Raw genomic sequence first — 26,088 nt, forward strand, 5'->3', positions numbered from 1 at the left:
GCAGTGGTGGATGGTCAGGGCAATACTACTGTAATTCAGCAGCAGCAAGTAATTTCTGCAGACTGGACAATTTTTCCTTAACTTACCTGTTAAAGTCAATTTAAAAAAACAACAATCAACCTTTGGTAAGGATTTGCATCATTGTTTTCGTGTATTTTCTACCAGGAACATTTAGGTATCTGTAAAAAACAGTTTGAAATAGTGGCTCTTTTCATGACACCTGACGGGCACCCCCTTTCCTACTTCTAAATGCCAGAAACACTGATTTTTGACAGCTGCAATCAGAGAGGGCTGGAAGGTCCAGAAAAGAGGACATCTTTTCTGGAGTCTGCTTGGATTGAAACCTGTTCCTTTTTTGCTTCACAACACCCACCAGCTGTTTCATTGTTTCATAAACATCCCCAAGATCTTGTAGGCATCAAATTGGGCAGAAAGCCAGGCTGGGTTCTTTGTGTAGTTTTACTACACAACAGACACTTCATTCTGAATAGAAACACCAATCCAAAGCTACAGTAAAGTAATGCATGAAGGAAGGGAGGGGGCAATAAAAAAAAATACAGTAGAAGCAGCAGCACTTCTGCTCTGGAATGAGCTTTCTTCTCATTTTCACAACCCAGATGTCTGGCAGGCTACATTAGGTATATGTTAAGATTAGGAATTTAGTACAGTACAGTGGGATGCAGCCTTTAAGTTCCATCTACCCATATATGGTACAAACACACTTCCATCAATATATCCAACAGCTCAGGCTGAAATTTAACATCCACGAAGTACAATTCACAGATACTCACATAAGATCAAAACAGATGGGGGAGTTTAATAAATTAATATTATTTATTTATATTATTATTTAAATTAACACTCATTGATTCCAGTTAATATACAGAGGCTAGAAAATTACAAACACTGCATTGCAAGAATTTAATTATTCAAAATTGCAAGGAAAAAAATCAGCCATTTCTGAATAGAGTAATACATGTTGCCATCTGTACAGATCTAAAAACTGAGAGGGCTTTTTCAAGTTTTTAGGAGGGCTTCCCTACTTGATAGCTTCCCAACATGTTGAGACTACAGCTCCCGCAATTACAAGCAGTGGAGGGAGGGAGGGAGGGGAGTTGTTTGTCATGCTGCTGGGAACTCTGAGAATTACAGTCTAATACAACTGGAAGGCAACAAAATAAGGCAGCCTATTTGAGGTTGATAACTGACTGTTTGGCAATGTTGTTTTAAGGCACATATTTAGGAACAAAGCTCTTCAGCTTCTGTTTAAAGATCACAGCTCATTCCCCTAGCACCAAATATGATGATTAAATACTGTAAATTTAAGAAACAATCTTGGTGCTTGCATTTTTTCCCCAACAAGTTAAGGCGTTTAGCACCTGGAGTCAGTTTTGATTTTCCAAAACTGTGGAGCCCAATCCATGTGAAAATTCTCCCTAGGAGGTCCATTGGTCTTGTGGAAGCAAGTCTCCTGGAGATTTTAATTCTGAGGGCAGAATAGTCATGGTACCGTATACTTGGATTTAACCCAAGGGCTAAGAAGTTATAATGATCTGGTATCTAAGTAAGGAAGTTTTAAGAATGAATAGTCAAAGGCTTTCATCACAAAGAATCAACATACAGTACTAAAGGAGCATGAAGTACTGAGTAAACTAAAGTCAGAGGAAAAACTACATTCAATAAAGCCAAATATGTTCTAGGCATGTTATGCAATCAGAATTAAATGCTTCTAGAGCTCTGTAATCAAGCCTCTCTCTGGAATGGCTTGAGTATGAAGTCTCTCAATGACTATGTTCATACTATATATTAAGCCAAAGTATCTCTCAAGTACTACTTTAAAACCACTGTGTTAAGCAACTCATAGTGTCTGAATCTAGGACCTTTCCTTGTGATTTGGTTAAAGTACTATCCGTTCATCCTTAAACTGGCAAAAATGATGCAACCATAAAGTTTTTAGTTGATCCATATAGATGCCTCTATAGCATTGATACCTTGTGATGGTGTCTACGGGTGCAGAGCATGTTAAGCAAAGCCATTGATTAAACCCTCTGGCCTTCCTGCCCGCCCCTTTTCTGAATGAGTACACCTGGTAGGAAACTATTCACCAATCACAGGACAGCTGATTTTCACAGATGGCCACCTCCTATTTTATTAATGTACTTTAAATAAAGAAAAAGGTAGGAAGGCTTGAATTGAATCCATTAGTCACAGTCACAGTCAATGAAATAATGTACCTTTTCATTAAATGCTATTGTTATTAAAGCTGGCTTTAGATAGATTTACTCTTTCTCAAAAATTAGCAGTAGCTAGCCATGCAACACATGGGCATATCCCTTGTACATCAGTGTGGTATGATATTCCATGTTAACAAATGAGACATTATTAAGTTTGTGGAATTTTCTACAATGCTGTTCTAGGTTTGTGTTGATACTACCTAAGTTTCAACTAGTCCTCTGACCCTGGCATCTGTTGGAATTCACAGATTTTAAAATTCTTGAAAGAATTCTATTATTAAGATTTGCCATATCTTACCATTATACTTTTGTCAACTCTGATACAGAACCAACATCACAATATCCTGTTTCTGTACTGGTGTCTGTGTTTGCATGTATCAGGATGAAAAACAACTGTAACAGAAGAGGAAAGGCATAGAAACACAGAGGGGAAAACAAGAAGCTTCTGTCAATGGCTTTTGGGAAAAGGGAATCTTGCACCGACTATTTATTTACACTCTCGAGAACAATGAAACATTAAACAAGTTCAGCCTTGTGTGATAGTATCTATACCTTTCCACAGGGCTTCATTCACTGAGACATACATTTGGAACTGAAGAAACTTTCACTGTAAATTATTGTTGGGAAGATGTGATTGTCATATACATGAATGGCAACCACAAGAAGAAATGACACCAGAGTGGAAGATAGCCATAGTGGATGGGGATTTTGGGAGTTGTATTCCTGGCACATTTAGAGGCACCCAGTATCACTTTAGTTTTGATTTATCCAAACCACTGAGCAAAGGCAAGTGTGCCTTGATGCTAGCCTTGTTAAAATTATTGTTTTCTGGTCTTTAGAAACTTAGCCGCTATTGTATAAGCAAGTTTCTCACTGGAATGCCAAGTTTCAATTGATTTAGTAAAACAAGGATGCTATTTACAGTATTGCTGTCCTTCTAGCGAAGGTCCTGAAATCCCATTGTTTGTAGTCATAACTGGGCATTATTTTTTCCCTCATCTTTCCACTATTTTCAATCCTCTTTACCGCTAAACATGGCCCAAAAGCCCCTAGCAGAAGCCAGTCTTTTCTTCCTAGGAGGAAACAGTACCTGATCATCATCATGGACAGATTGATAGTTGAAAGAGGTTAAATTCCTGAACTATTAGAAATATCACCTGTTTAGCTACACAAAGCTACATGTCTCATTCAAAAGTCCTGCGGAGTGTCAGCAGAGTCCCCAAACTGTATCTCCCAAGCATTCCCACTTGTGCCAAAGGAATCCCTAGGCTAGATATACCTCCATTTTAAAACTGCCTATCTTCAGCCCTGTGAAGTGATTCTACAGCCCCATTTCTAGAAGATGGCAAATTGCTGAATCTAGTCAATTTGGCCAAGACCTTTCTTTGATTGAATGGAAAACTATATGCTTCCTTTTTAATGAATCTGGGATTCTTTCCCCAAGGACATAGTCAGGAGCAGTTCCTAGGGCTACAGGCTTCTAAGGGGATTAGAAGAGGAAATCCATTTTTGTCCAGGAGAACTTGGGTCTTCCAGGTCAAGTATCACCACTTTTCTTTCTTCATGCTGCCTTGTAGGTCTTAGACCAGCATAAAGCTCGGTAGAAGCCACGGACAATGCGGTACATCCAGATCAAATTGAGCATTTCCAAGGCAATGCTTGGCCCAATCCAGGCCAGTTGTACACCCAGGCCCAAACGTTCATATTCAGGAGTTCCATACCAAAAGTACACCTGCATATAATAGCTGGGGATGACAGCAATGCGCACCATAAAGAACACTACCATCATGGCCAACCCATTGGCCAAAACAAGACTTGAAGTACGTGGCCAGCCAGCTGCATCCAGGAACCACCTGAGGCAACACAAAATTTAAAAAAAAAAATCAAATGGATGTCAGTCCATTCAGATTCTCTGCCTCCCCCAGTAAAGCAATAGCATAAAAATCACTCTCAGAATTACAGCAGGTAACTAAAATAGTTAAATATGAGCATGCAGCAGGTTTGAGATGTTGAGCTCAGCCTTGTGGTTTTACTGGGGAACAGGTATGGATGATTGCTGTCCTTTCCTAGAACATAGATACAAGGGCCCCTTTATCAAAGAACTGGTGCACGTTCTTGGGCAAGCTATTAAATTCACCCATTTTGTTTCTGATATCACCAAACTCACCGCAAATTCACAAAGGGTGTGGAGAGTTCCGAAAGGAGACGGAAGTTGGCAAAATAGGGAAGCACCCCACGACTCTATGGCAAAGGAAAGAAATACCTCAGATTTTGATTTTACCATCCCATGGCCATTCTAAAGACACTGCCTTTTTCAGTGAATCTTTAAAGTTCTAAGCAGAGATCTCAATTCTCCCCTTCTCCCAGAAAGAAAGAAAAGCAAAATATATTAGACAGCAACAGAACAGATGATTAATATAGGAAGATATGTTGCTACCACTAAAATTTTCCTTCTTTGTTCAGAGATCAGTTTCAATATGTACATTTAATGCCACAAAGTATATTCAGAAAAGTTTAGATTGCAGACATAGCATCGATCCTTTTACCATGAAATAATGGGTACTTCCAATTTAAAAACAATCAATATATCTGTTTGGAAGGTAAACTGAGCCTCTTACAATTTTATTCCAACTTATTTATTATGTTAACTGTTTCTAAAACTAATTTGGTTTATCAAATTTTTGGTGGTCTGTTCAGTGGTAGTTTACTCAATTTAAGCACTTGCTCAAGCTGTTTGGCCCTGAGGCCTTCGTTCTTCTTAAGTTCCATGGCTCTTATGGCTTTCATAGGAAACAATTTCTCCTCTCCTCCCCCACTCCCACTTCCACTTCCCTTTCAATAAAAAGAATATTTGAACAATTGGGTCATTTTTTAATTTTATATATGAAATATATTTTAAGATTTCTTTTTTCTTATTAAATGTAAATTTCAATATTACCTGATTTTGTCATATATATGTTATTTTTCTTCATTTTAATTGGTTTTAATATCTATCTATAACTGTCACCTCTCTCTTTCTCCCATAATTTTTTGCTTATTGGACATCTATATCCAATTCTATGTGACTCATAGGAACCTGCAGCATTTATGTAGAGCATAGACATTTTCTTCCCTCTTCTCTCTTCATTGATATGCAGTGATTTTTTTCATTCATATTTCAAGATGAAAAAGGAACTTTGAGGAGAAACTGCATATTTTATTTTTACCTGGGTTTTCTGCAACTTTGTTGAAGTGGTTCATTTTCTGAAGAAATAGGTTTGGCTACATATGTGTGTTCTCAAATGATCAGAGACAACTAGAGATCAGGAAGGCACATTTTCAGCCCGAATCAGTTTGGATTATATGATAGATTCATAAAGCCAACTGTGATCTTTCTTTTCTTACAGGAAATTGTTTTATAATTTCTGTTATACTGGCTTAACATTTGGGCACAACATAGTTGATCCAAAACTAGTTGACAGATGTAGGGATAATATGCCAAACATCTTGTTGGGTAGAAAATGCAAACTTTTAACACTAAAGGGAACATTTTCACTTCTAACACTAAACAGAACATTTTTCCTTGGGGTTCCACACTCACATGTGATAACTTCTAGTTTTTAGCATAGCCTGGGGATATAATTACCATATTAAACTCTGACTTTTCCCTGACTTGGCTTTATTCCAGTTCATTATATGATTACTCTGAAGGATGCTTGATTTTTTAAAATTGCCATAGGGAGGTTTAAATGCTGGATTCGTTAAATCATCTTTTATTCCTAATATTTATTATATCAAATCAAATCTTTATTATGGTCATAGACTAGCATAAATTTATTTTTGTGACTCATTTGGAATAGGTTTTGCCCTAAAATAAATGTTATCCTAGGATGGGCTTTATTTTTTTGGAATAAATCATGTATAAAATCTAGCTCTCTAGTATGCTTTTCATTCCTAAGGCAGGGATTTCCCTCCAGACCACAAAATGGATCACTAGAGCAGAATTCTGGAAGAACATCTTTGCCCATTACAAATGTAGTTTTAAGGGAAGTCAGACACCTCACATTTCTGGTTGAGAATCTTTATCATGAACATGACCGTAAAGGGCACCACCTCAGATATGCAAGACTGCTAACACTTTCTCCTCTATAGAGTTCAGTCCCCCACTGTACAGGTAGTTCTCGACTTACAACAGCTCATTTAGTGACCATTCAAAGTTACAAAAGCACTGAAAAAAGTACAAAAAGTAACTTATGACCATTTTTCAAATTTGCAACAATTGTGGCATTTCCCACGGTCTTGTGATAAAAATTCAGATGCTTGGCAACTGACTCATATTTATGACGGTTGCAATGTCCAGGGGTCATTGCGACCTTCTGAAAAGCACAGTCAATGGGATTCATTGTCAGATTCATTTAACAATCATGTTACTAATTTAACAACTGCAGTGATTTACTTAATGACTGTGGCAAGAAAGGTTGTAAAATGGAGCAAAACTCACTTACCAAGTGTCTCCCTTAGCAACAGAAATTTTGGGCTCAATTGTAGTCGAAGACTATCTGTATTGTATGTGTCTTCTGAATGAGGACAACAAAAGCCAGGTGACCACAAAATGGCAGCAAAAAGAGCCTTGATAGTACAAGGGTTTAGTGCATCCTGTTACTAACACAGCTGCCTGCAATTTCTGCTGGTTCGAATCTCTCCAAGGCTCAAGGTTGACTCAGCCTTCCATCCTTTCTAAGGTAGGTGAAATGAGGACCCAGTTTGTGGGGGCAATAAGCTGACTTTGTATAAAATATACAAAAGAATGAAGGCTATTGCTTAAAGCATTGTAAGCCGCCCTGAGTCTCCGGAGAAGGGCGGCATATAAATCAAATTAAAAAAAAAAAAAAAGTTAGAGTTTGCCATCATCTGTTCTTTACATTTCATTTCTACTGCATAACAAACCTAGGACTGCTCTGCATCTGGCCTCCCTTTTTCAGCTCTGGGATTTGTACAATTAAAGCAACATAGAGAAGATAACTGTCTCACCCTTCAGGTGATTGGTAGGGACCAGACAAGGAATAATGGATGGAAACTGATCAAGATGGTAAATACCAGAAAATGTTTGCTGATAGAGGTGCTGAGGTGATGGATACTGCAGAATGCACTCAAGTAAGTTGAAGAAGCATGGCCTTTTTTTTAAAGGATGAAAAGTCCTCTTTTCCCCACCCCACCCACCAGAAAAATTAAAGGTCTCTGGAACTAACCAAAACGTATCCATAAGCATATAGTGCCACCAAGTGGTGGCAAACGAAAAGAGAATCCCCCAATGTCTTCCAGTAGCGCACTAGCAGCAACAGATCTAGAATTCAGAGCAGAACACATGTTCATAAACAAGCACCTTGTTTTTATTAGAAAATAAACATATAGAAAATAATTTCATATTTAAGAAAGTAAATACAAAAGTAAGGTGATTTCTTTTCCTCCTGCGGCCCTGCTTCTTTCAGCTGTGCTACCTGCAGGGATTTAGCAGTTGAGGCTTTTCCAAATGTGGATAGAAAAGATTTGATTCTTAATTTCTTTCTCTTTTTTTAATGCTGCCATTAGTAGCACAGGTGCATGGCAAACACTGGCAGTCTGAGCATTGAGATCATCTATTCATGAATAACTCAACCAATATTCTGCATACAAAATGTCCTTCATTGGCAAACATCTTATATGCCCCCCCCAATCCTTTCTTAAACAGACCTTGACTTAACAGGAACTCAGCAATCCACTGATTCCTCTGAGTAAATAATTTCAACTAATTAAACTTTCCCAAACAAAACATTTGGTCAAACCAGAGAGAAGGGGGGAAATGTAATAATAATAAATGTGCTTTAACACAGTCCCTGTTTGAGGAAGTAGATCTCATCAGCTAATTGAACACATGAGATCAAAACCTCACTGGAAAGATCCAGTCAAAACCAACCTCAGAAGATCACAGGGGGGGGGGAAGAGTCCTTGGAATGCAGCTGGGCAACAGACTAATCCCAGCCAAAAGTGAATGAGGGGAAAAAAGGCTGAAACTACTGAAAGGAAAATAATTCCTCAGAGCAAATGCTGGGGGAAAGGTCCTTTGCACAAACCATGATCAGACTCAATGTCTTCTCTCTAAAAGTTAGCCCTGCAATCTGTGCCAGCTTTCTTGGGCATCAAAAACAGGGAGCACTGAGGAGCAGGATAAATTATCATGGTCCTAACCCCATTTTTATGGGAATCGGATTTTCTCTGGAAAAAGGACTTAATTCACCTCAGATTCTTCTAGTATTTTTTTTAAATCCTGTCTGATAGTTAATTTGATAGGCAATTGCAGGTAATATCACTTGGACCACTCACTTTTGATTCTAACCCTACCCCCAAATTCACATACCCTACACATTTATTATTTAACAAATTAATATAGCTGCTTAATTCATTCATAGGTGGCTCCAATGCTATGGATTTTTTAAATGTTGTAAGACAATTACCTATCAAATTATCAAACATTTTTTTAAAAAAAATTAAAAATCCACTGCGTAACAAAAACTCATAGCAAACTCCCCTCCCCATGGTTGCAACAGCACACTCAAATCAGCCACTTGATTGGCTTCATTTCCATTTGTGGTTCCCAGGCCTGTTGCAATACCATGTTTTTAGGGTCTTTCAGAAAAGCAACATCTCTATATACCACAGAGCCTGTTGCCCTAGCAGAGTCTTTAAGTCTGCAGGCAAGAGTTGAGTTGAAAACCTGGCCCAGTTTTAATGATAAAGTGACCTGTCAGAGCGCAAGTGTCTCAGCCAATATTATATCACTCTTCATTCCTAGAAGTGGGGTAGGAAAGTACTTCATATGACATAAAAAGGACGTGGAGAAAAATGGTTGGCTTTAATGCTGCCAATGTGATTGTTTAACGACAAGCGGCATGTGAGCAAATATTGTAGAACTAGGGAATTAATAGTTATTTTTCATCTGGTATCATGTATTATTTATATGGCCCTTTTAATGTGTGTGTGTGTGTGTGTGTGTGTGTATTGCAGAGGGAACTTGAAATTCTTCTATAGCTGGAAAATGTGGCACTAACACATACACACCTTGCAAACATCAAATAAAAACTGACATTTTTTCATACCTTCTACATGACAAATTTATTGTTTGTTTATTTGGTTATATGTATTTAGTTTCTTGTGGTCTATAAACTGTATGTTTTTTTTTAAATTGTAGATCAAAAATAAAATAAGAAATGGGATATCAAACCCAGCTCTTCTAACTCTAATCCAATTGCTCCTCTTTAATGGTCAGAGTCAGCCACTTTCAGAAAAATGTCCAGTGTACATTTCCTATAATGGGTCACATTACAAGATATTCACAGCGACACTGTCTTAACGGAAGACATGGGAATGAAAGGCATACAACATTTGAGCACATCATGGGGCAGTGGTAGATTTGTTCATCTTTATTTAGACATCTGGATTCCACTTGAAAACTTGGCTTTCTGTCAAGCTGAAAAATTGTTCAAAGCAGCATGGGGCAAAATGACTGAAAGGAAAAGTGCAACAATAAAATAGAGCCCCTCCCCCCCCCAGGTGAACTGACTACACAACCTCGACTGGCCTCAGTTAATGCAATCCCTTGCAAAGTTTTCTCCCTTCTAAGGAGTCCTCCACCTCACTGCATCATGATAAAAGAAGAGGAGGGAGCTCCTGGCAGTCTTGCTTTAATTTAATTCTTTTGGATATAACCTACTGAAAATATCTTAGTGGAATAATAACTGCTTGTATACTGTAATGGATCTCATGTAGGAGGTATTCCCAGTAGGATTGGCTGAGAAGGAGGCAGGGAAAAGACAAGCATATTAACAAAGATGATCATTATATGTCAGGATTATTATGGCAAGGAAAATCTTCACAGCAAATCTGAAAGCTGCCTTGATAAATCACTCCAGCAGTGAAATGGGCAGCATATAAATTTAATCAATAAAATAAAATAAAATAATAAAACAAACCCACTAGCCTACCTTGTGAAACCCAATGGTGTAGTGCTTACCATATAGCAGATAGCCACAGGTGACAGCTACATTCAATTTGACCAACCAAGGATCTCCCCTACAAGAATGAATGAATGGAGACAAGGTCAAAAGACAAAGATCTGGTATTGAGAGAGGAACTCCATTTTTAATTTATTAGATGCCCATTTTCCCCACCCTCCATCAGGCAATATCATGTGGCATTTTGAAAAAGAGCTTTTTAAGTCATTTCTACCCTAGTCATTCAGAATTTCTTCTAGCATCAACTCTCTCTAGCCTATCTCTGAGCCAATATTTTTCAGGATTGCTAAACACACACACATACACGCACACACCCACACACAATTTACATGTACATACACACACATACATGTACATATACACTCATACAACCCCTACACACATACAGAAGTAGCATGTAAAAAAGCTTGCTGCATTTATCAGAATGACACAAGCACTGTTGCAGCATTGTACTGGAAGCTCTGGGGGTTTTGTATGTTTTGTATGTGTTTTTGTACAAAACAAAACTTGTAAGGTTTCTTTCACAATGATACAATACTGCTTTCATTATTCTGTTTCATTCCCTCCCCCCAATATAAAATAGAAGCATAAAATCCTGATAAAATTAAATAGTGTCCTATTCTATAGAATTATTCTAAATGATGCAATAATAAATTCGGAACTGTAAAAAAAGCTGTATTGTTTCTACCTTCTCCTAGATTCAGCCACCTGTGTTCTTTCTTTGTTCTCATGTCTAGTAATAATATGGTTCTGAACTACAGTATGGTTAGTTGTGTTATTTGAAATACCCTTAGAATTTCCACTTCATTTTTCAAGGTAGAAAATCAATCTTTAACTCAGTGTCCATGAGAAATGGTAATCCACAAAAGATTAAAAGCACAGGCATTACTATGTTTCTAAGGAATTCTAACATAGGGCCAAGATGTTTGTCAGCAAAATGTGATAGGTGGTAGGAATCATTATTTCCCAGGCTTGAGAAAACTGTTATGTCAATCTTTCAACTGCAGCCACCTTGAAGAGATGGGAAGACAAAGGAAGATGGCCAGGACTTAAATTCTGAAGTACAAACATATACCTTTTGACCCTTGTATACTCTGTTAGGCTTCATTTTAAAATAGCTACTCTATTCAAGTTGTATTTGTGAGTCTTCTGTATCCAAATCTTGAAAGTGAAGTTCAGAATCTAGAGTGTCTTGACTTTCAGCCATGCCATGTGCAAAGTCAAACAACAAAGAAACTGGACAAGTGAGATCAAGCAGGAATTGGGGAGAAAGAGCAGAAAGATAAGGTGTGGTATAGACAGAGGCAGTAATGGTATCAGTGCCTTCTTAGCTTTAGAATCTCCCATCAACTCAACCCATTCATTGAAACAGGAGGCATAGTTCTATGGAGTAAATGTGGAATGGGATTAAAGAAAGGAGTGATTATGTCTTCGGCAGGAGTGTTTGCACCTTTTTAGGCTCAATGCCAAGGCCAGTTCAGATCCTCTTGCCTGGAGTGACCCTGTTTCCACCTCTCACATCCTAAAATCCAAGTATAACAAAGGCTTATTCTTTTTCAGCATAAAACAGTCATTGTGCTTCTCAGCACAATGAAAACAATCATGCTTATATGCACCTCCTCTTCTTCCTCTCTCCCTCTCTTTCTCTTGCCAGGGAGAGCAGGCTCCAAATCTATACATGTGTGCCCTAGGAGGCATGCATGCAAGTCGATTGCCTGTTATTTCTTACCAGATGGGGTTGGCATTTACAGCATCGTCATACCAAAGGATGTAGACGCAGAAGAGGCCGACTATCACTGCATGGAGTGTAGACACACATCTAAAGAGGAGAACACATAAAGGTTATTACATAATTGCAACACTAACTACACAATCTCTCTCTTGCAATATGCACGCAACTATTCTGTGCAAAGCACACTAGGCGTGGAACGTAACCTCTCAAGTTCCATGGAGATTCTTACAGTGGAAAGGTGAGAGAACTGCAAATCTCGCAACCATTCGTCCAGCCACATCCACTAGAGCCTCTCTCTACCTGGAATTCCATTCACTCTGCTTGACCGAAGGAAGGCTGGAGTAGCTGGGGCTCAAGGACAAGGACAGCTGGGGGCTGAGGGCTGAGAAGGAGAACTGGAAGGCTACGAAGCTGCCAGCCACAATGCAGTAACCCAAGCGAGTGAAGTCCTCCATTGAGTTTCAATAGCACCTGCAAGTAGACAAAAGGTCTGTTCAGAGCAGACAACAGAGTTGCTAGACCCTCTTCCAGCAAAAGGCCTCAGAACTAAGGGTAGAGACAAAAAAGGGACCAATTTTTTTTAAACAGAGAGAAAAGATCAAAGAATCAAGACTGAAAATCATGACAAAAGAAGATGGAAAAAATAAATAGTTGTATGATGAAAAACTCTCCCTAAATCTGGTTGTGTCATATTGGGAAAGGGAAGTGGGTCAAAAGTGGGTCCTGGGGGGCAAAAAGAAGCATTGAAAAAGAATTTGGGAGTGTTGGGCTGGACCTCAGCCAGAATGTTAAATTCCCCAAGAAGGTGGCAAACATATGATTAATCAAATTCTCTCAGAAGAAGAGAGAAATTGAGACAAAGAAACATGGGGACAGCAGACAATATGTACAACATAAAAAAAAAATCACAAAATCACAAGTGAATTCTGAAGGGAGACAGTTAGGAGAACTAACAATATATAAAACCCACTATGCAAACCAAAATATAGCCAAAAATTGGCACAGCCATCTTGCAAAGAAGAAACCAATTCTATGTAAGGCTAAGAACATGGAAAAAGAAAAGAAAGGCCCCTACTAAAAATTAATTACTGCTAATAAAGAACAGATAATTACTAATATTACTAACTGATTACTAATAATAAAGGGCAGATAATAATAATACAGGACTAATAATAAAGAACAGATTATTAATAATAATAAGGGACAGTAGAGGAAAATATTAGGATGGACCATTCAGTTCATGTTCCTTTTTCACCCACCAATAGTGTCACAGTTTAATTTGCAAAAAGTTTTTGCTCACCACAGACCTATCGACTCCCATGATATCCATGTTATGATTAGACCATTGATATATAAATTTGTGTTAAGTCATTAGCAGTCAAGCTGGATTGCTGACATTATCTTTACCTTACTTCAGAATATGTACATGTACTAAGTAACTATTTGCTGCAAATGAATATACAGCTAATTCTATACGTCTATTCATTTTTTAAACCCCGTAATTCATTTTATCTATTTATGTATATGATTTGTATGGCCACCCATGTCATACAGGTGATTCTGAGTGTACAAAGATTAGAAAGCAAACTTGTAGCATTCAACCTCAACTCCCAAGGTTAAAATAGCAGCTCCACTCAGAATCCAAGCTGGGTAATGGTTTGCTGCTGACCATTGGATGATGGTTTGCCTGCCCTTTATTTGAAAATTCATCAGAAAGAGTCATGATTTTCCTAGGAAGTTTATTCCAAAGTCTGCCTTTCACCTAAACTGAAATCAAGCTTCTTATACATTAGTATTGCTCACAAGACATCCTGTTCCCATTCTTTGCTCAGAAATCCTTTTAAATATTTTTAAACCTTCAGCTAATCTCCCTTCATCTTTTTTTCCCTCTTGCTAAATATGCAGAGTAGTTCCACTCCTTCCTTCCCAAAGGGCTAGCAAATTGGAGGAGATCTCTGGTCTTTTTTTTTTTTATCCCACCCCTTTGCCTCCACTGCCTGTGCCTCTTTTCTGGGAACACCTGAGCTGTGACAGGCACAAGGGGAAATCATCATCATTGTCATCATCAATGTTGTTGTCATCACCTTCAATCTCCTCTTACAGAATGGGCAACTATCACTGGTCCTCCTCACTTAATGACTTCAATTGGGACTGGCAATTCCATCGCTAAATGACACAATTCCGCCATGCTGACTGGGGAATTCTGAAGACCACCAAGCTGCCAAGGTTGAGAAACACTGACAGAGTCTCTAAAACATAATCAGCAAAATACAGAGCGCTTTGTTATCCTAAAATCTCTGGAATGCTATCCAGTCATATAATTCTAAGAGAAAGCTTTAATTTTACAATTAGGCTCCAAATCTTGTCGGCACATATACAACTCCACACATGACTGCTCTGAACCTTCCCTCCCCTCCCCCCACAACCCTTTGTGGAGCTAAACAGACAAAAGAGGGCTGAATTTAAAATGATGCCTCCACCACTATAACTTTTATTTAAATAGGGTTAGTTGCTGATACAGTTCTACAGAGGAACTACTGAGTCTGTCATCTGCACCTCTATATCTGTCTGGTTAGGTTTTGCAACCCAACAAGACAGACACAGACTTCAGAGGATAATTAGAACTGCAGAAAAAACAATTGCTACCAACCTCCTTCCATTGAGGACCTGTATACTGCACGAGTCAAAAAGAGGGCTGGGAAATTTATACAGACCCCTTGCATCCTGGACATAAACTGTTTCAACTCCTACCCTCAAAATGACTCTATAGAGCACACCAGAAAAGCTAGACACAAGAACAGTTTTTTCCCGAATGCCATCATTTTGCTAAACAAATAATTCCCTCAATACTGTCAAACTATTTATTAAGTCTGCACTACTATTAATTTTCTCATCGTTGCTATCACCCATCTCCTTCCACTTATGACTGTATGACTGTAACCTTGTTGCTGGTATCCTTATGATTTATATTGACTGTTTCCTAATATGATTCAATTGCTTATTTGTACCCTATGACTATCATTAAGTGTTGTACCTTATAATTCTTGACGAATGTATCTTTTCTTTTATGTACACTGAGAGCATATGCACCAAGACAAATTCCTTGTGTGTCCAATCACACTTGGCCAATAAAGAATTCTATTCTATTCTATTCTATTCTATTCTATTCTATTCTATTCTATTCTATTCTATTCTATTCTATTCTATTCTAGTCTAGTCTAGTCTATTCTACTCTACTCTATTCTATTCTACTCTATTCATAAATCAAAACAGGAAAGTGCCATAATCCTCACAACCTCTTTCGTTACCTGTATTCTTTTCCACCTAAACACCATACTCCCTAAACACTTCTTCCCACAATGGCAAACTTCTTAAAGCTGTCTCTTCATCTAGCCTAAAAGTTCTTTTGAGTTCTTGATTTGAGCCACAAGATGCCCACAAAGCATTCCTTCAATTTGGGGGATAGATGAACATCTTATAACATCAAGTCTGAGCTGTATAGCGGAAGGAGTTAAGACTGTGAGATCACAGGCAATTAAGCATGGCCTGAGAGGGCTCCTGGACAACCAGAAGTCAGGAAGGTGGGTCTAAAGACACAGGCCCAGTCACTGCCCACTGGAGGCATTATTTTTCACTCAATCCTTAGATATGAAACACTGTAGTTTTAGACCAGAAAAATGAAATATTGATATTTAAGCAGTGCCCTGCTGGAATGCACACCCAGAAGCTCATCACTCTCGCAGCAAAACTGCCTGTTCCTTTAGTCTAATCTTTAATCTTACACAATTAGATCTGGCCAATTGTTACAAAATACTCTTAATGGGTATTCAAAGGATTTACAGATTAAAAAAAAACAACAGTTCAATTTATTGAGGCATAAAATATATTCCTACGCATCATTATCACCCTTTACCAAAGCACAGCACAGTACAAATCAGAAAAGATGCAAGATGATTAAGCAGATAACTCTTATTGTTTGTGTGGAGAATTATGTTGTTTCCTTTAGCCCATTCAAATGGAACTGCTGCATTTGAAAGAGAAATGTACTTTGCATTTTGCAATCTGTTCCAAAAGTCTACTGATGACTTGGATCTACAATAAATATATTAGTAACATAAAGAAAAATTTGGAATGATTAAAAATGATATAACAGTGCCTATCAGAGATTAGTTTTCCATCACATATGGAAAGGATTTCAACAGGCAGCCACATTAAATGCTTTCACAGCATTTAATTGCCTGAGTTATATATAAATGTATATGTATATAAATCATTGTTAAGTACACAAAATGCATTTGCACAATATACTATGTTAAATTGTGGTCTCATAAGTTCTGTGTGTTGTGTGAACACATCAGAAAAGATAGATGCTCCAAACTGAAACAATCAATCAATCAGAACAGAGCTGGAAGGGACCATAGAGGTCTTCTAGTCCAACTCGCTGCTCAAGCAGGAGACCCTATACCATTTCAGACAAGTGACTGTCTAGTCTTTTCTTAAAAACTCCAGTGATGAAGCACCCACCACTTCTGAAGGCAAGCGGAAGGCAAGTTCCACTGGTTAACTGTTCTCACTGTTAGGAAGTTTCTCCTTAATTCCAGATAGCTCCTCTCCTTGATTAGTTTCTATCCATACTTTCTTGTCCTGCCCTCTGGTGCTCTGGAAAATAAATTGACCCCCTCCTCTTTGTGGCAGCCTCTCAAATACTGGAATAGTGCTATCATGTCCCCCTTAGTTCTTCTTTTCTCTAATCTAATTTCTCTCATTCCAAATTGTGCAACTCTTCTTCATGTTTTAGTCTCCAGGCCTTTAATCATCTTAGTTGCTCTTCTTTGAAAGCAACTCTTTCTAAGCAACTCTTCTTTTCCCAAAGTCTCAACATCTTTTTTGTAATGTGGTGACCAAAACTGAATATGATATTCCAGGTGTGGCCTTACTTTATAAAATGGTATTAATATTTCACATGATTCTGATTTTATGCCTCTGTTTATACAACAAAGGATTATATTAGCTGCCGCACTTATCTTTAAGTGATTGTCCACTAGGATTTCGAAGTCCCTCTCACTGTTACTGTTTTTGAGCCAAGTTTCGCCTAATTTGTACCTTTGGTTTTTTCAACCCAGATGTAAAACTTTGCTTTTCTCCATATAAAATTTCATTTTGTTGGATAGGGGCCATTGTTCAAGTCTGTCAAGATCTTTTTGGATCCTGAGCTTGTCTTCTGGGGTTTGGCTATTCCTGCCAACTTAGTGTCATCTGCAAATTTGGTGAGTTCCCCTTTTATTCCCTCATCTAAGTCATTTATTAAGATTTTGAAAAGTTCTGGGCCTAAGACGGAACCTTGTGCTACCCCATTGCTCACTTCTCTCCATGCAGATGTAATATTATTAAGGACTACTCATTTAGTATGGTTTGTCAGCCATCTGATGGTGATGCTGTCTATCCCACATTTTTCTAGCTTACCAAGACGTAGATTATGATCTACTTTGTCAAATGCCTTGCTGAAATCTAAATATTTTATGCCAACAGCATTTTGCTGGTCTACTAATTTAGTTACTTTGTCAAAGAATGAAATAAATTGATTTGGCATGATCTGTTTTTAACAAACCAGTGCTCGCTATTAGCAATAGCAACAATAGCAATAGCACTTAGACTTATATACCGCTTCACAGTGCTTTACAGCCTCTCTAAGCGGTTTACAGTGCCAGCCTATTGCCCCCAACAATCTGGATCCTTATTTTACCAACCTCAGATGGATGGATAGCTGAGTCAACCTTGAGCTGGTGAGACTCAAACTGCTGAACTGCTGGCAGTCAGCAGAAGTAGTCTGCCATACTACATTCTAACCACATGAACCATGGCTCATATTAGTTATAACTTTGTTTCTAGATGTTCACAGATCTGTTTTTTGATTATTTTTTACAGTATCTATAGCCTGATTTCTTTAGTGTCCATCTGGATATGCTAGCACTCTGCATTCTGGATTCATATCACAACATGCAAAATATTTTTGTTACTTTGTGACTAAGTATGTTCTACCAACTCATACCACGACTTACTGCGATGTGTGACAGTGATCTGTAAACTTAACAGATTCCTGAAGAGATGATCCCCATACAAAGCCATTACCCCAGAGATACAGCTGTAAGAGAGTTTTTCAGGTTGGATTGAAACTGATTTACTCAGCTGCACAATCTGGAATCAGAGACTTTTATACAACTGCTTTCAGTCTAAAGAAATTTTGGACTGAAGGGACAGACAGAGCAATAGGACAGCCCCCTTTCTTATTTTTCTGCACTATTTACCGAGGGCAGCTGGGTACGCCTGTTTCTATCTCTTGCTTCCTTTCAGGAAATATCTATATGAAATGACCACCTTCTCCTCAGCCACAGCCATCCGCTAATCTATACAGTCCTGACGTGTGTCTCTTTTCAACATCAGATCTTTTCAAACAGTAGTCTATTGATATGGAACTCTCTTCCCCTCCTCCCTTGGAGGTCTTTAGTCATGGTTTGTTACATCTGGAAATGTTAATTTTAATATTGTAGTTATATTTCATAAAATGTGTTGTTTTTGTTACATAAGCCATCTTGGGTGGTTTCAAATGTCAAATTTCAATTGTAGGATATAAATTTTTAACATCAAATGCAGCAGGTGTGCTTCATCCAGGAGCTGCCTCAACAGGCTTCAGGGACTCTATTACATTATGATAATAACAATCCGATTTAGGACTAAATGAGCTTTTCCAGTGGTGAAGCAGAACCATTCACTTTAACTTGTTCCTTGGTGACCACAGGGAGAGGGAGAGAGGGAGGGAGAGAGGGGGGGAGGGAGATCTAAAATATATTCCTTTTCCCCTATCTATCACTATATAGTTCCTTTATCTTTGCTAAATTATGCCCTGAGTTAAATATCATTGATGCTGTCAATTAAGCACTGAAATTTTCTTTGACGCTGCAATTTCTCTGGACTTGGTGTGTTCATATCTTTAGTGTGACATTTCCCAAAAATATCTTGGGGAGGAAGGGGGAGGAGGCTTTCCCATTTTTAGACTCTGATTTGTACAGGCTCACAAACACACGCGAGCAGAACCCCCTGTCCAGGGTTCTTCTGATGCAATACTTCCACACGACATGTTACATCCGTGTGTCACGGCCAAAGGACCTTCTCCTCTTTGAGCCGGAGGGGCGAAAGGGCGATTGCTTTCAGTTCCTTCCCCGCAAAAATTATGGCGATGGAAGGTGCGAGCGCGCCAGGTTTAGTCCCCAAAACGAGGCACTCCGAGCGCGTCTTCCATTCAAGATCGCGACCTCCCGAAGCATTACTGTACAATCCATATCTGCCGCACACAGCTTCTTTCCTCGCAAAATCAACACTCCTCCAGCCCCTCTCCAGCAGTAAGGCAGCTGGCGATCGGGTCGACTTTACATGCCATCGAAGCTTCGTCGCCCTTTGCTCAAAACGATCCCCCCGCTCCCCATGGAGAACAGCTTGTGGCTCGTCCTGTCGCGCTCCACCCGCGTGGGGTACTCACCTCCCTCCGGCTGCCTGGTGCCTCTTTTTCGGCCGGGGAGACAAGTACGCCCACGACGCTAAGCCCATCCAGGCGAGGCTTCAGTCGGGTGGCCATCCCCCCTCCCCCCCCCCCCCCGACGGACCAGCGCCCCCCTCCGCTTCGGCCAATCGACCGCTGCCTCACAGCCCCGGTCCCGCCCTGTAGACTGGGAGAGGGGAAACAGAGAAGCCAAAATCTGGGTGGGGCGAATGAGTTGCCCCCTCCCCGGCGAGTGCGCTGCCACGGAACCCGAAAGGAAAGCCCTGCTCCACGATGCACAAATTACGTTCAGTTCCGAGGCTGCTTATTTTCCTTTTTGGTTCTCCCCGCTCTCCTTTTCCTCAGGAAATGCTCCGCCTCCCTCCCGCCCACCTCACCCCCCGCAGACTGCGACAGTCATGAATCACATAATCAAGGTTTCCTTTCCCTCTGATGTCCCAGGTCAGCGAGCAACCCTAAATAGAGGCAAATTTAGGATCGCGCAAACACCCCCTACCTTGCCCCCTATGCCCCTGACTTGCCATCGAACGCAGCCAGCATGTTAACGGAGACGGTCCTGAGGAGGAAGGACGCCCTCTGCCGCCGCCGCCAACGTACTTGGCAATTAAATTCAGCACCACTACCCTGCCTGCCGATGACACGTATCACCTTTCCTACTAGACACGTATCTTCCCTTTTACATAGAAAGGCTCACTCCTGACTCCACAAGACATGGGAAATTGTGGATTTAAATAAATCGATTCTGCAGGGTTCACATATCATTGCTAAATCACATATCATGTTTATTGAGATTTACACAAGGTGCTCAACCACATTTTTGCTACTGGTTCTGTGGGCGTGGCAGGGGAAGGCTATTGTAAAATCTCCATTCCCTCCCCACTCCAGAGGAAGGTTACTGCAAAATCCCCATTTCCTCTTGGGACCCAGGAGGCAGAGAATAGATGGGGGGTGGAGGCAGTCAGAGGTGGTATTTACCGGTTCTCCGAACTACTCAAAATTTCTGCTACGGGTTCTCCAGAACCTCTCAGAACCTGCTGAATACCACCTCTGGTATAATGCCATCTTACTCTTCTTCCATGAAGTTTGATAATCAAGTACTGTACAGTAGGGAAGCTTAACTGAAATGTGTTGTATCTTTTACTATGTGAAAATCAGAATTTAAAAGAATCATTATGATTTATGATTTTATGTACAGTATATTGTATATAATCACTGTAGGACTGTGTGCTTAACTATCATTTGTGAAATAAATCATGGTCACATGGATTCGCAGTAAGTCATTAATCATTATTTACAAAGCATCATGTGTGTGTTCATACAATATGCCAAATACAAACCAAGGAAAGCATGATGTGTGCACTACAACATGGGTTGTGTAAACATTGCTTAAATATAATACACTTGGTTTTTAATGTTGTGTGTTCTGAATGCAGACATAGTAGTTCATAAACCCCTCCTTATGGCTTAAATTGTTGGGCAAAGCTAGTCAACTGTTCTTTATTCAGTAAAGTTTGTCTAAACAATCAGAATTCTTAGTAGAGAGTAAGGAGTGTAAATAACAAATGTAGTATGCCATTACTTGATACACCTCTGAATTTAAACTTAGCACAATGTGTGAAGCTCATTGAAGCTCATGGAGTCATAGCTCCATGTAGTCCAAGGAGCCTCTGAAAAGTAGCTTTGACTCCTTCCCTCAATAATCTTGTAACTACATCTTCAAAATAATTCCCACAGTACTGTCATATGTCTAAGTATATTTACTTAGGGAGGTTACATGAGGCTGGTTTCAGGAGATTACCAATGCTTCATTGAGTGAGGGGGTCTTCCCATCCACCCTGAAAGAGGCGGTGGTGAGGCCCCTCCTCAAGAAGCCTTCCCTGGACCCGGCTGTATTAGTTAACTATCATCCTGTCTCCAACCTCCGCTTCGCAGCGAAGGTTGTTGAGAGTGTGGTGGCGTGACAATTTCCTCGATTCCTGGATGAAGCTGTCTATCTAGATCTGTGCCAGTCGGGCTTCAGGGCAGGTTACAGCACGGAAACGGCATTGATCGCATTGGTTGATGATCTCTGGAGGGCCCGGGACAGGGGTTGTTCCTCTGTCCTGGTCCTCCTAGATCTCTCAGCGGCTTTTGATACCATTGATCATGGTATCATGCTGCGTCGGCTGGAGGGGGTGGGAGTGGGGGGCACCGTGCTATAGTGGTTCTCCTCCTTCCTCTCTGAGCGTACGCAGTTTGTGTTGATGGGGGGGGCAGAGGTCGACCTCGAGGTTCCTCACTTGTGGGGTGCCGCAAGGGTCGGTCCTCTCGCCTCTTCTGTTTAACATTTATGTGAAGCCGCTGGGCGAGATCATCCGTGGCTTTGGGGTGAAGTGTCAACTGTATGCCGATGACACGCAGTTGTACATTTCAACCCCAGGCCATCCCAATGATGCCCTTGATGTGATGTCCCGCTGCCTGGAGGCCGTGTGGATCTGGATGGGGAGGAACAGGCTCAGACTCAACCCCTCCAAGACTGAGTGGCTGTGGCTCCCGACGGCCCGATATAGCCAGCTGACACCATCGCTGGCTATTGGGGATGAGTTCTTACCCCCCTCAGAGAGGGCTCGCATCTTGGGCGTCTTCCTGGACTCACGGCTGTCCTTGGAGGATCATATGATGGCCGTGTCCGGGGGGGGAGGTTATCAGGTTCACCTGATCTCCCAGTTGCATCCCTTTCTGGATTGGGACACCCTGCGCACAGTCACTCACGCCCTCGTCACTTCCCAGCTGGACTATTCTAATGCTCTCTACATGGGGCTCCACTTGAGGAGCACCCGGAGGCTCCAGCTGGTCCAGAATGCAGCCACGCGAGTAATAATGGGGGCGACTCGTCGCTCCCATGTAACATCCATCTTGCACAAGCTGCACTGGCTCCCGGTGGTCTTCCGGGTGCGCTTCAAGGTGTTGGTTACACCTTTAAAGCACTTCATGGCTTAGGACCTGATTATCTACAGGACCGCATTCTGCCACCGATTGCCTCCCACCGACCAGTACGCTCCCAAAGAGAGGGCCGTCAGCCAAACAGTGTAGGCTGGCGACCCTCAGCGGGAGAGCCTTCTCTGTGGGGGCCCCGGCCCTATGGAATGAACTGCCCCTGGACATACGAAGGATCCCCGACCTCCGTGCCTTCCGTCGCGCTCTGAAGACCCTATTATTCCAGCAAGCTGGACTGACAGGATAAAGGTTTTTTAAATTGGGTTTTGATAGGGGTTTTAAAATGATCTTAGTTGGATGTTTTAAATTTGGCCGAATGATTGAATTATTTTAATAAGCCTTTAATTTTTGTTGTACATTGTTTTTACCATGGCTGTTCACCGCCCTGAGTCCCTCGGGAGAAGGGCGGTATACAAATATAATAAACTAAACTAAACTAAACTAAACTAAACTAAACTAAACTAAACTAAACTAAACTAAACTAAACTAAACTACCCATGTAGTATGGCTGTATTACTTTTATCCTACTCATCTGTTCCACTGTGTTCTCTTATTGGTATCATTATTATTACTACTTTGATATTTTGATTATTATTATTTTGTTGTTTTGTATGTACACTGAGAGTTTATGTACCAGAGACAAATTGTGTGTCTAATCACACAATCAATCAATCATTCTATTCTATTCTATATGCTGCTGAAAGTTTTTAAAGAACTAGAAGAGCACATTCTCCCTATGGAGGGCCCGATAAAGATTATCCAGAATTTGTGCCATTTCAATTTCATGATGGGTCTGCATCTGGCAGCAATCCAGATAACTTATTTTCTGGGATTTTCTGAAACTGAGTCTCAACCATTTTCTCAGAAGTCTTCTTCCCAAAGGCAAGATTGCCAGATAGAACATATTGAAAATGATTTGATCCATCTTCAAGAGAAGACACACAACTTCCTCCACATTATTCCCTCCTTCAAAGAAGCACTGACAATTTTCTTAATCCAGCCACTGACCCCCTGCCTGGTTGCCTGCAGAAGCCAAGTAAGACATGGACCCAAATCTCAGGTAGACAACTCATTCTACAGAGAACACCATCCAGTTCCTATGGCTAAATAAGCACTGAAAAAATCCTGGCATCAGCGTAAGAGGCAGTGTTCTGCACAACTGGCACCCAGTCCTGAGCAGATGCAAGGAAGATATATTTGCATGTCCCCCTCAATCAGTGGTGGGATTCAATTTTTTTAACAACAAGTTCTGTGGGCGTGGCTTAGTTGGGGGTGTGGCTTGGCAATCATGTGACTGGGTGGGTGTGGTTAGCTGATCACGTGACCGTGTAGGCATGGCTAGCTGGTCATGTGACTGTGTAGGCGTGGCTAGCTGGTCATGTGACCGGGTGGGCGTGGCTATGTGCATAGGGACTACTCAGACGGCTGAAAAAAAGTCATTTCTGACTGGGCCTCGCACTTTTGACCGGTCCTCACACTTATGACCATCCTCACATTTATGCCCGTGCAGCTTTCTTAACAACCATGTCACTCATTTCACAACTGCTTCTCTTCACCATGGTGACAAGATAGGGCAAAAACGTAAAATGTGAGGACAGTCGTAAGTTCGAGGACTGGTCAAAAGTGCGAGGACCAGTCAAAAATAACTTTTTCAGCCCTCTGAGTAGTCCATATGCATAAAAGGATACAGCAATAGAGAGGGATGAAGGAAGGGAAGGGAAATTAGAGTAGGAGGGAGGATAAGAGAGGGAGGAAGAGAGGGGGAGAAGGAGAAAGGAAGAGGAAGTAGGGAGGAGAAGAAGAGGGGGAGGAAGAGAAAGTAAGAAGGAAAGAAAAGAGAGAGGTGGTAGGTTTGAGGAGAAAGATTGCTGTACAATAAAAAAGATGAAAGGGAAGAAAGCCAACCCCAAACAAATATAAAGATATTAAGATAAAAGAATGAATTGTTAAACTTTAAAGAATAAAAGAGAACAAATATGAATAAATAACAATAATTAGAAACACACATACAAACATACAATGTATTTTCTTTGAACAGAGTATTTGGTCGGTTCACAAATTTAAACAGTGTTTAGTCATTTCAATTAAATTTACAATTTCTATATTTCCTTTTTGCCATATTTATTCCTCATCTATTTTTGTAAAAAACCAATATTACCCTTCATCCTCATCTCTAATCTTAATCAAATTCAATTTTTCCCTTCTATTCTATATTATACCCCTTCCCACTGTCATATATTTTTATATCCATACTCACATTGGTTAATTATGTAATATTAGTTGTTTAATATAAATTCAACATTTTAATATAAATCAATTAGTTATATAACTACCTTTTTTGTATATTAATCAATATGAACATGAATATTCCAATTATTTCCATGCAATCCAATTTCTTACAAATCAATTAATTATATTTACCAATAATAATAAACCAAATAATTTCCCCCATATATTCCTCCAAACCACAACTTAACCATTTCTGCTTTCAGAAATATACAATTAATAGTATCTCAATTATTACAATTCCCTAGTTAAATAGACCTTTTTTTCTTTTGTGTTTTAAAATCTTGAACTCTCCTCTTTTTCCCTAAATTTCCCATTGTTTGCACCTACCTTTTTTGGTGAGGAAAAAGAAAAGAAATCTGCCTGCCTAATTATCCAACCTTGCAGCAACAGCAAAGCAGTTTCAGTTTCAGTTTTTCAGGATAGCTAGGGGGAAAAAAAATTGCTCCAGCAAGCAGCAGAGCCCTGAGCAAAACAGCTGAGACAAATCAGCTGAGACTCAGGAGCCGATCTAAGCAAGGGCTAATTAGCCTATGCTGAAGCTCCGCGGGCCAATAAAATTACAAAAAAACACCGAACCATTTGTTAAATTGCTGGCTCGCCCGCCCCTCGCCCACCACTATTTATTGGCAATAAATAGTGGTGCAGAGGGGCGGGGCAAGCCAGCAATTTAACAAACGGTTCAGCTGCACCACTGGCTATAGGGCGGCCCTTTGAATTTGAACAGTTTTTTTTTCCTCTAGCCATCAGCTGGGACTCCGGAGGCAGCAATAGATTGGGAGTGGGCGGAGTAAGCGAACGGCCGGCGATCCAACAGAGCAGAGAGTGAGGGTGAGTGAAGGCGTGGAAGCTGCTTTCTCCATCCTGCTCTCTTGCGTCCGGAGCCGGTGGGAAACCACGTGGCAGCCCACGTGGATCCCAGGCAGCGGAACTCAGGCTAGGGAAGGGGTGGGCAATTGTGGCTCTTTTACAACCTGTGGCCTTCAACTCCCAGAATTCCTGAGACAGCCAAGCTGTCTCAGGAATTCTGGAAGTTGAAGTCCACAGGTTGTAAAAGAGCCACAATTGCCTACCCCTGGCTACGGTAGGCTGGTGCCGCGCGGGTGGGAGGCGGGGCAGGGCAAGGGGCGGGCGAGCCAGCAATTTAACAAATGGTTCGGTGTGCTGTGGGGCCAATAAATTACAAAAAAACACCAAACCGTTTGTTAAATTGCTGGCTCGCTTGCCCCATTTATTGGCAATAAATAGTAGTGCGGAGGGACGGGGCAAGGGGCGGGG

The 26,088-nt window shown here is 40.5% G+C and overlaps 1 protein-coding gene across 2 annotated transcripts; it reads right to left on the minus strand.

The window, feature by feature from the left end:
- Positions 1-1,680: 1,680 nt before the first annotated feature.
- LOC139310962 (TLC domain-containing protein 4-B-like) lies at positions 1,681-19,611 on the minus strand. Of its 2 annotated transcripts, XM_070935255.1 has the most exons (7): positions 19,528-19,611; positions 12,294-12,464; positions 11,991-12,080; positions 10,261-10,319; positions 7,463-7,557; positions 4,402-4,475; positions 1,681-4,087 (listed from the first exon to the last, which is right to left on the minus strand). In XM_070935255.1, exons 2-7 carry the CDS (start codon positions 12,446-12,448, stop codon positions 3,796-3,798), a joined length of 765 nt encoding a protein of 254 aa, XP_070791356.1. In that variant the 5' UTR covers positions 12,449-12,464; positions 19,528-19,611; the 3' UTR covers positions 1,681-3,795. The 2 variants fall into 2 exon arrangements, with proteins under 2 accessions (XP_070791356.1, XP_070791355.1); XM_070935254.1 differs by lacking the exon at positions 19,528-19,611 and having other exon boundaries at positions 12,223-12,383.
- Positions 19,612-26,088: the final 6,477 nt, after the last annotated feature.

Source organism: Pituophis catenifer, unplaced genomic scaffold (genome assembly GCF_029215685.1).
Source record: "Pituophis catenifer annectens isolate HBS135680 unplaced genomic scaffold, rPitCat1.0.hap2 SCAF_2, whole genome shotgun sequence".
NCBI lineage: Eukaryota > Metazoa > Chordata > Lepidosauria > Squamata > Colubridae > Pituophis > Pituophis catenifer.

Bases quoted from the DNA above. Each gene is read 5' to 3' on its own strand.
- LOC139310962 (XM_070935255.1), bottom strand. From the start codon at position 12,448: ATGGAGGACTTCACTCGCTTGGGTTACTGCATTGTGGCTGGCAGCTTC. The intron at 12,081-12,293 runs GTAGAGAGAGGC...TCTCCTCTTTAG, and splicing joins CAGAGTGAATGGAATTCCAG to ATGTGTGTCTACACTCCATG. The intron at 10,320-11,990 runs GTAAGAAATAAC...TCATTCTTGTAG, and splicing joins GTAAATGCCAACCCCATCTG to GGGAGATCCTTGGTTGGTCA.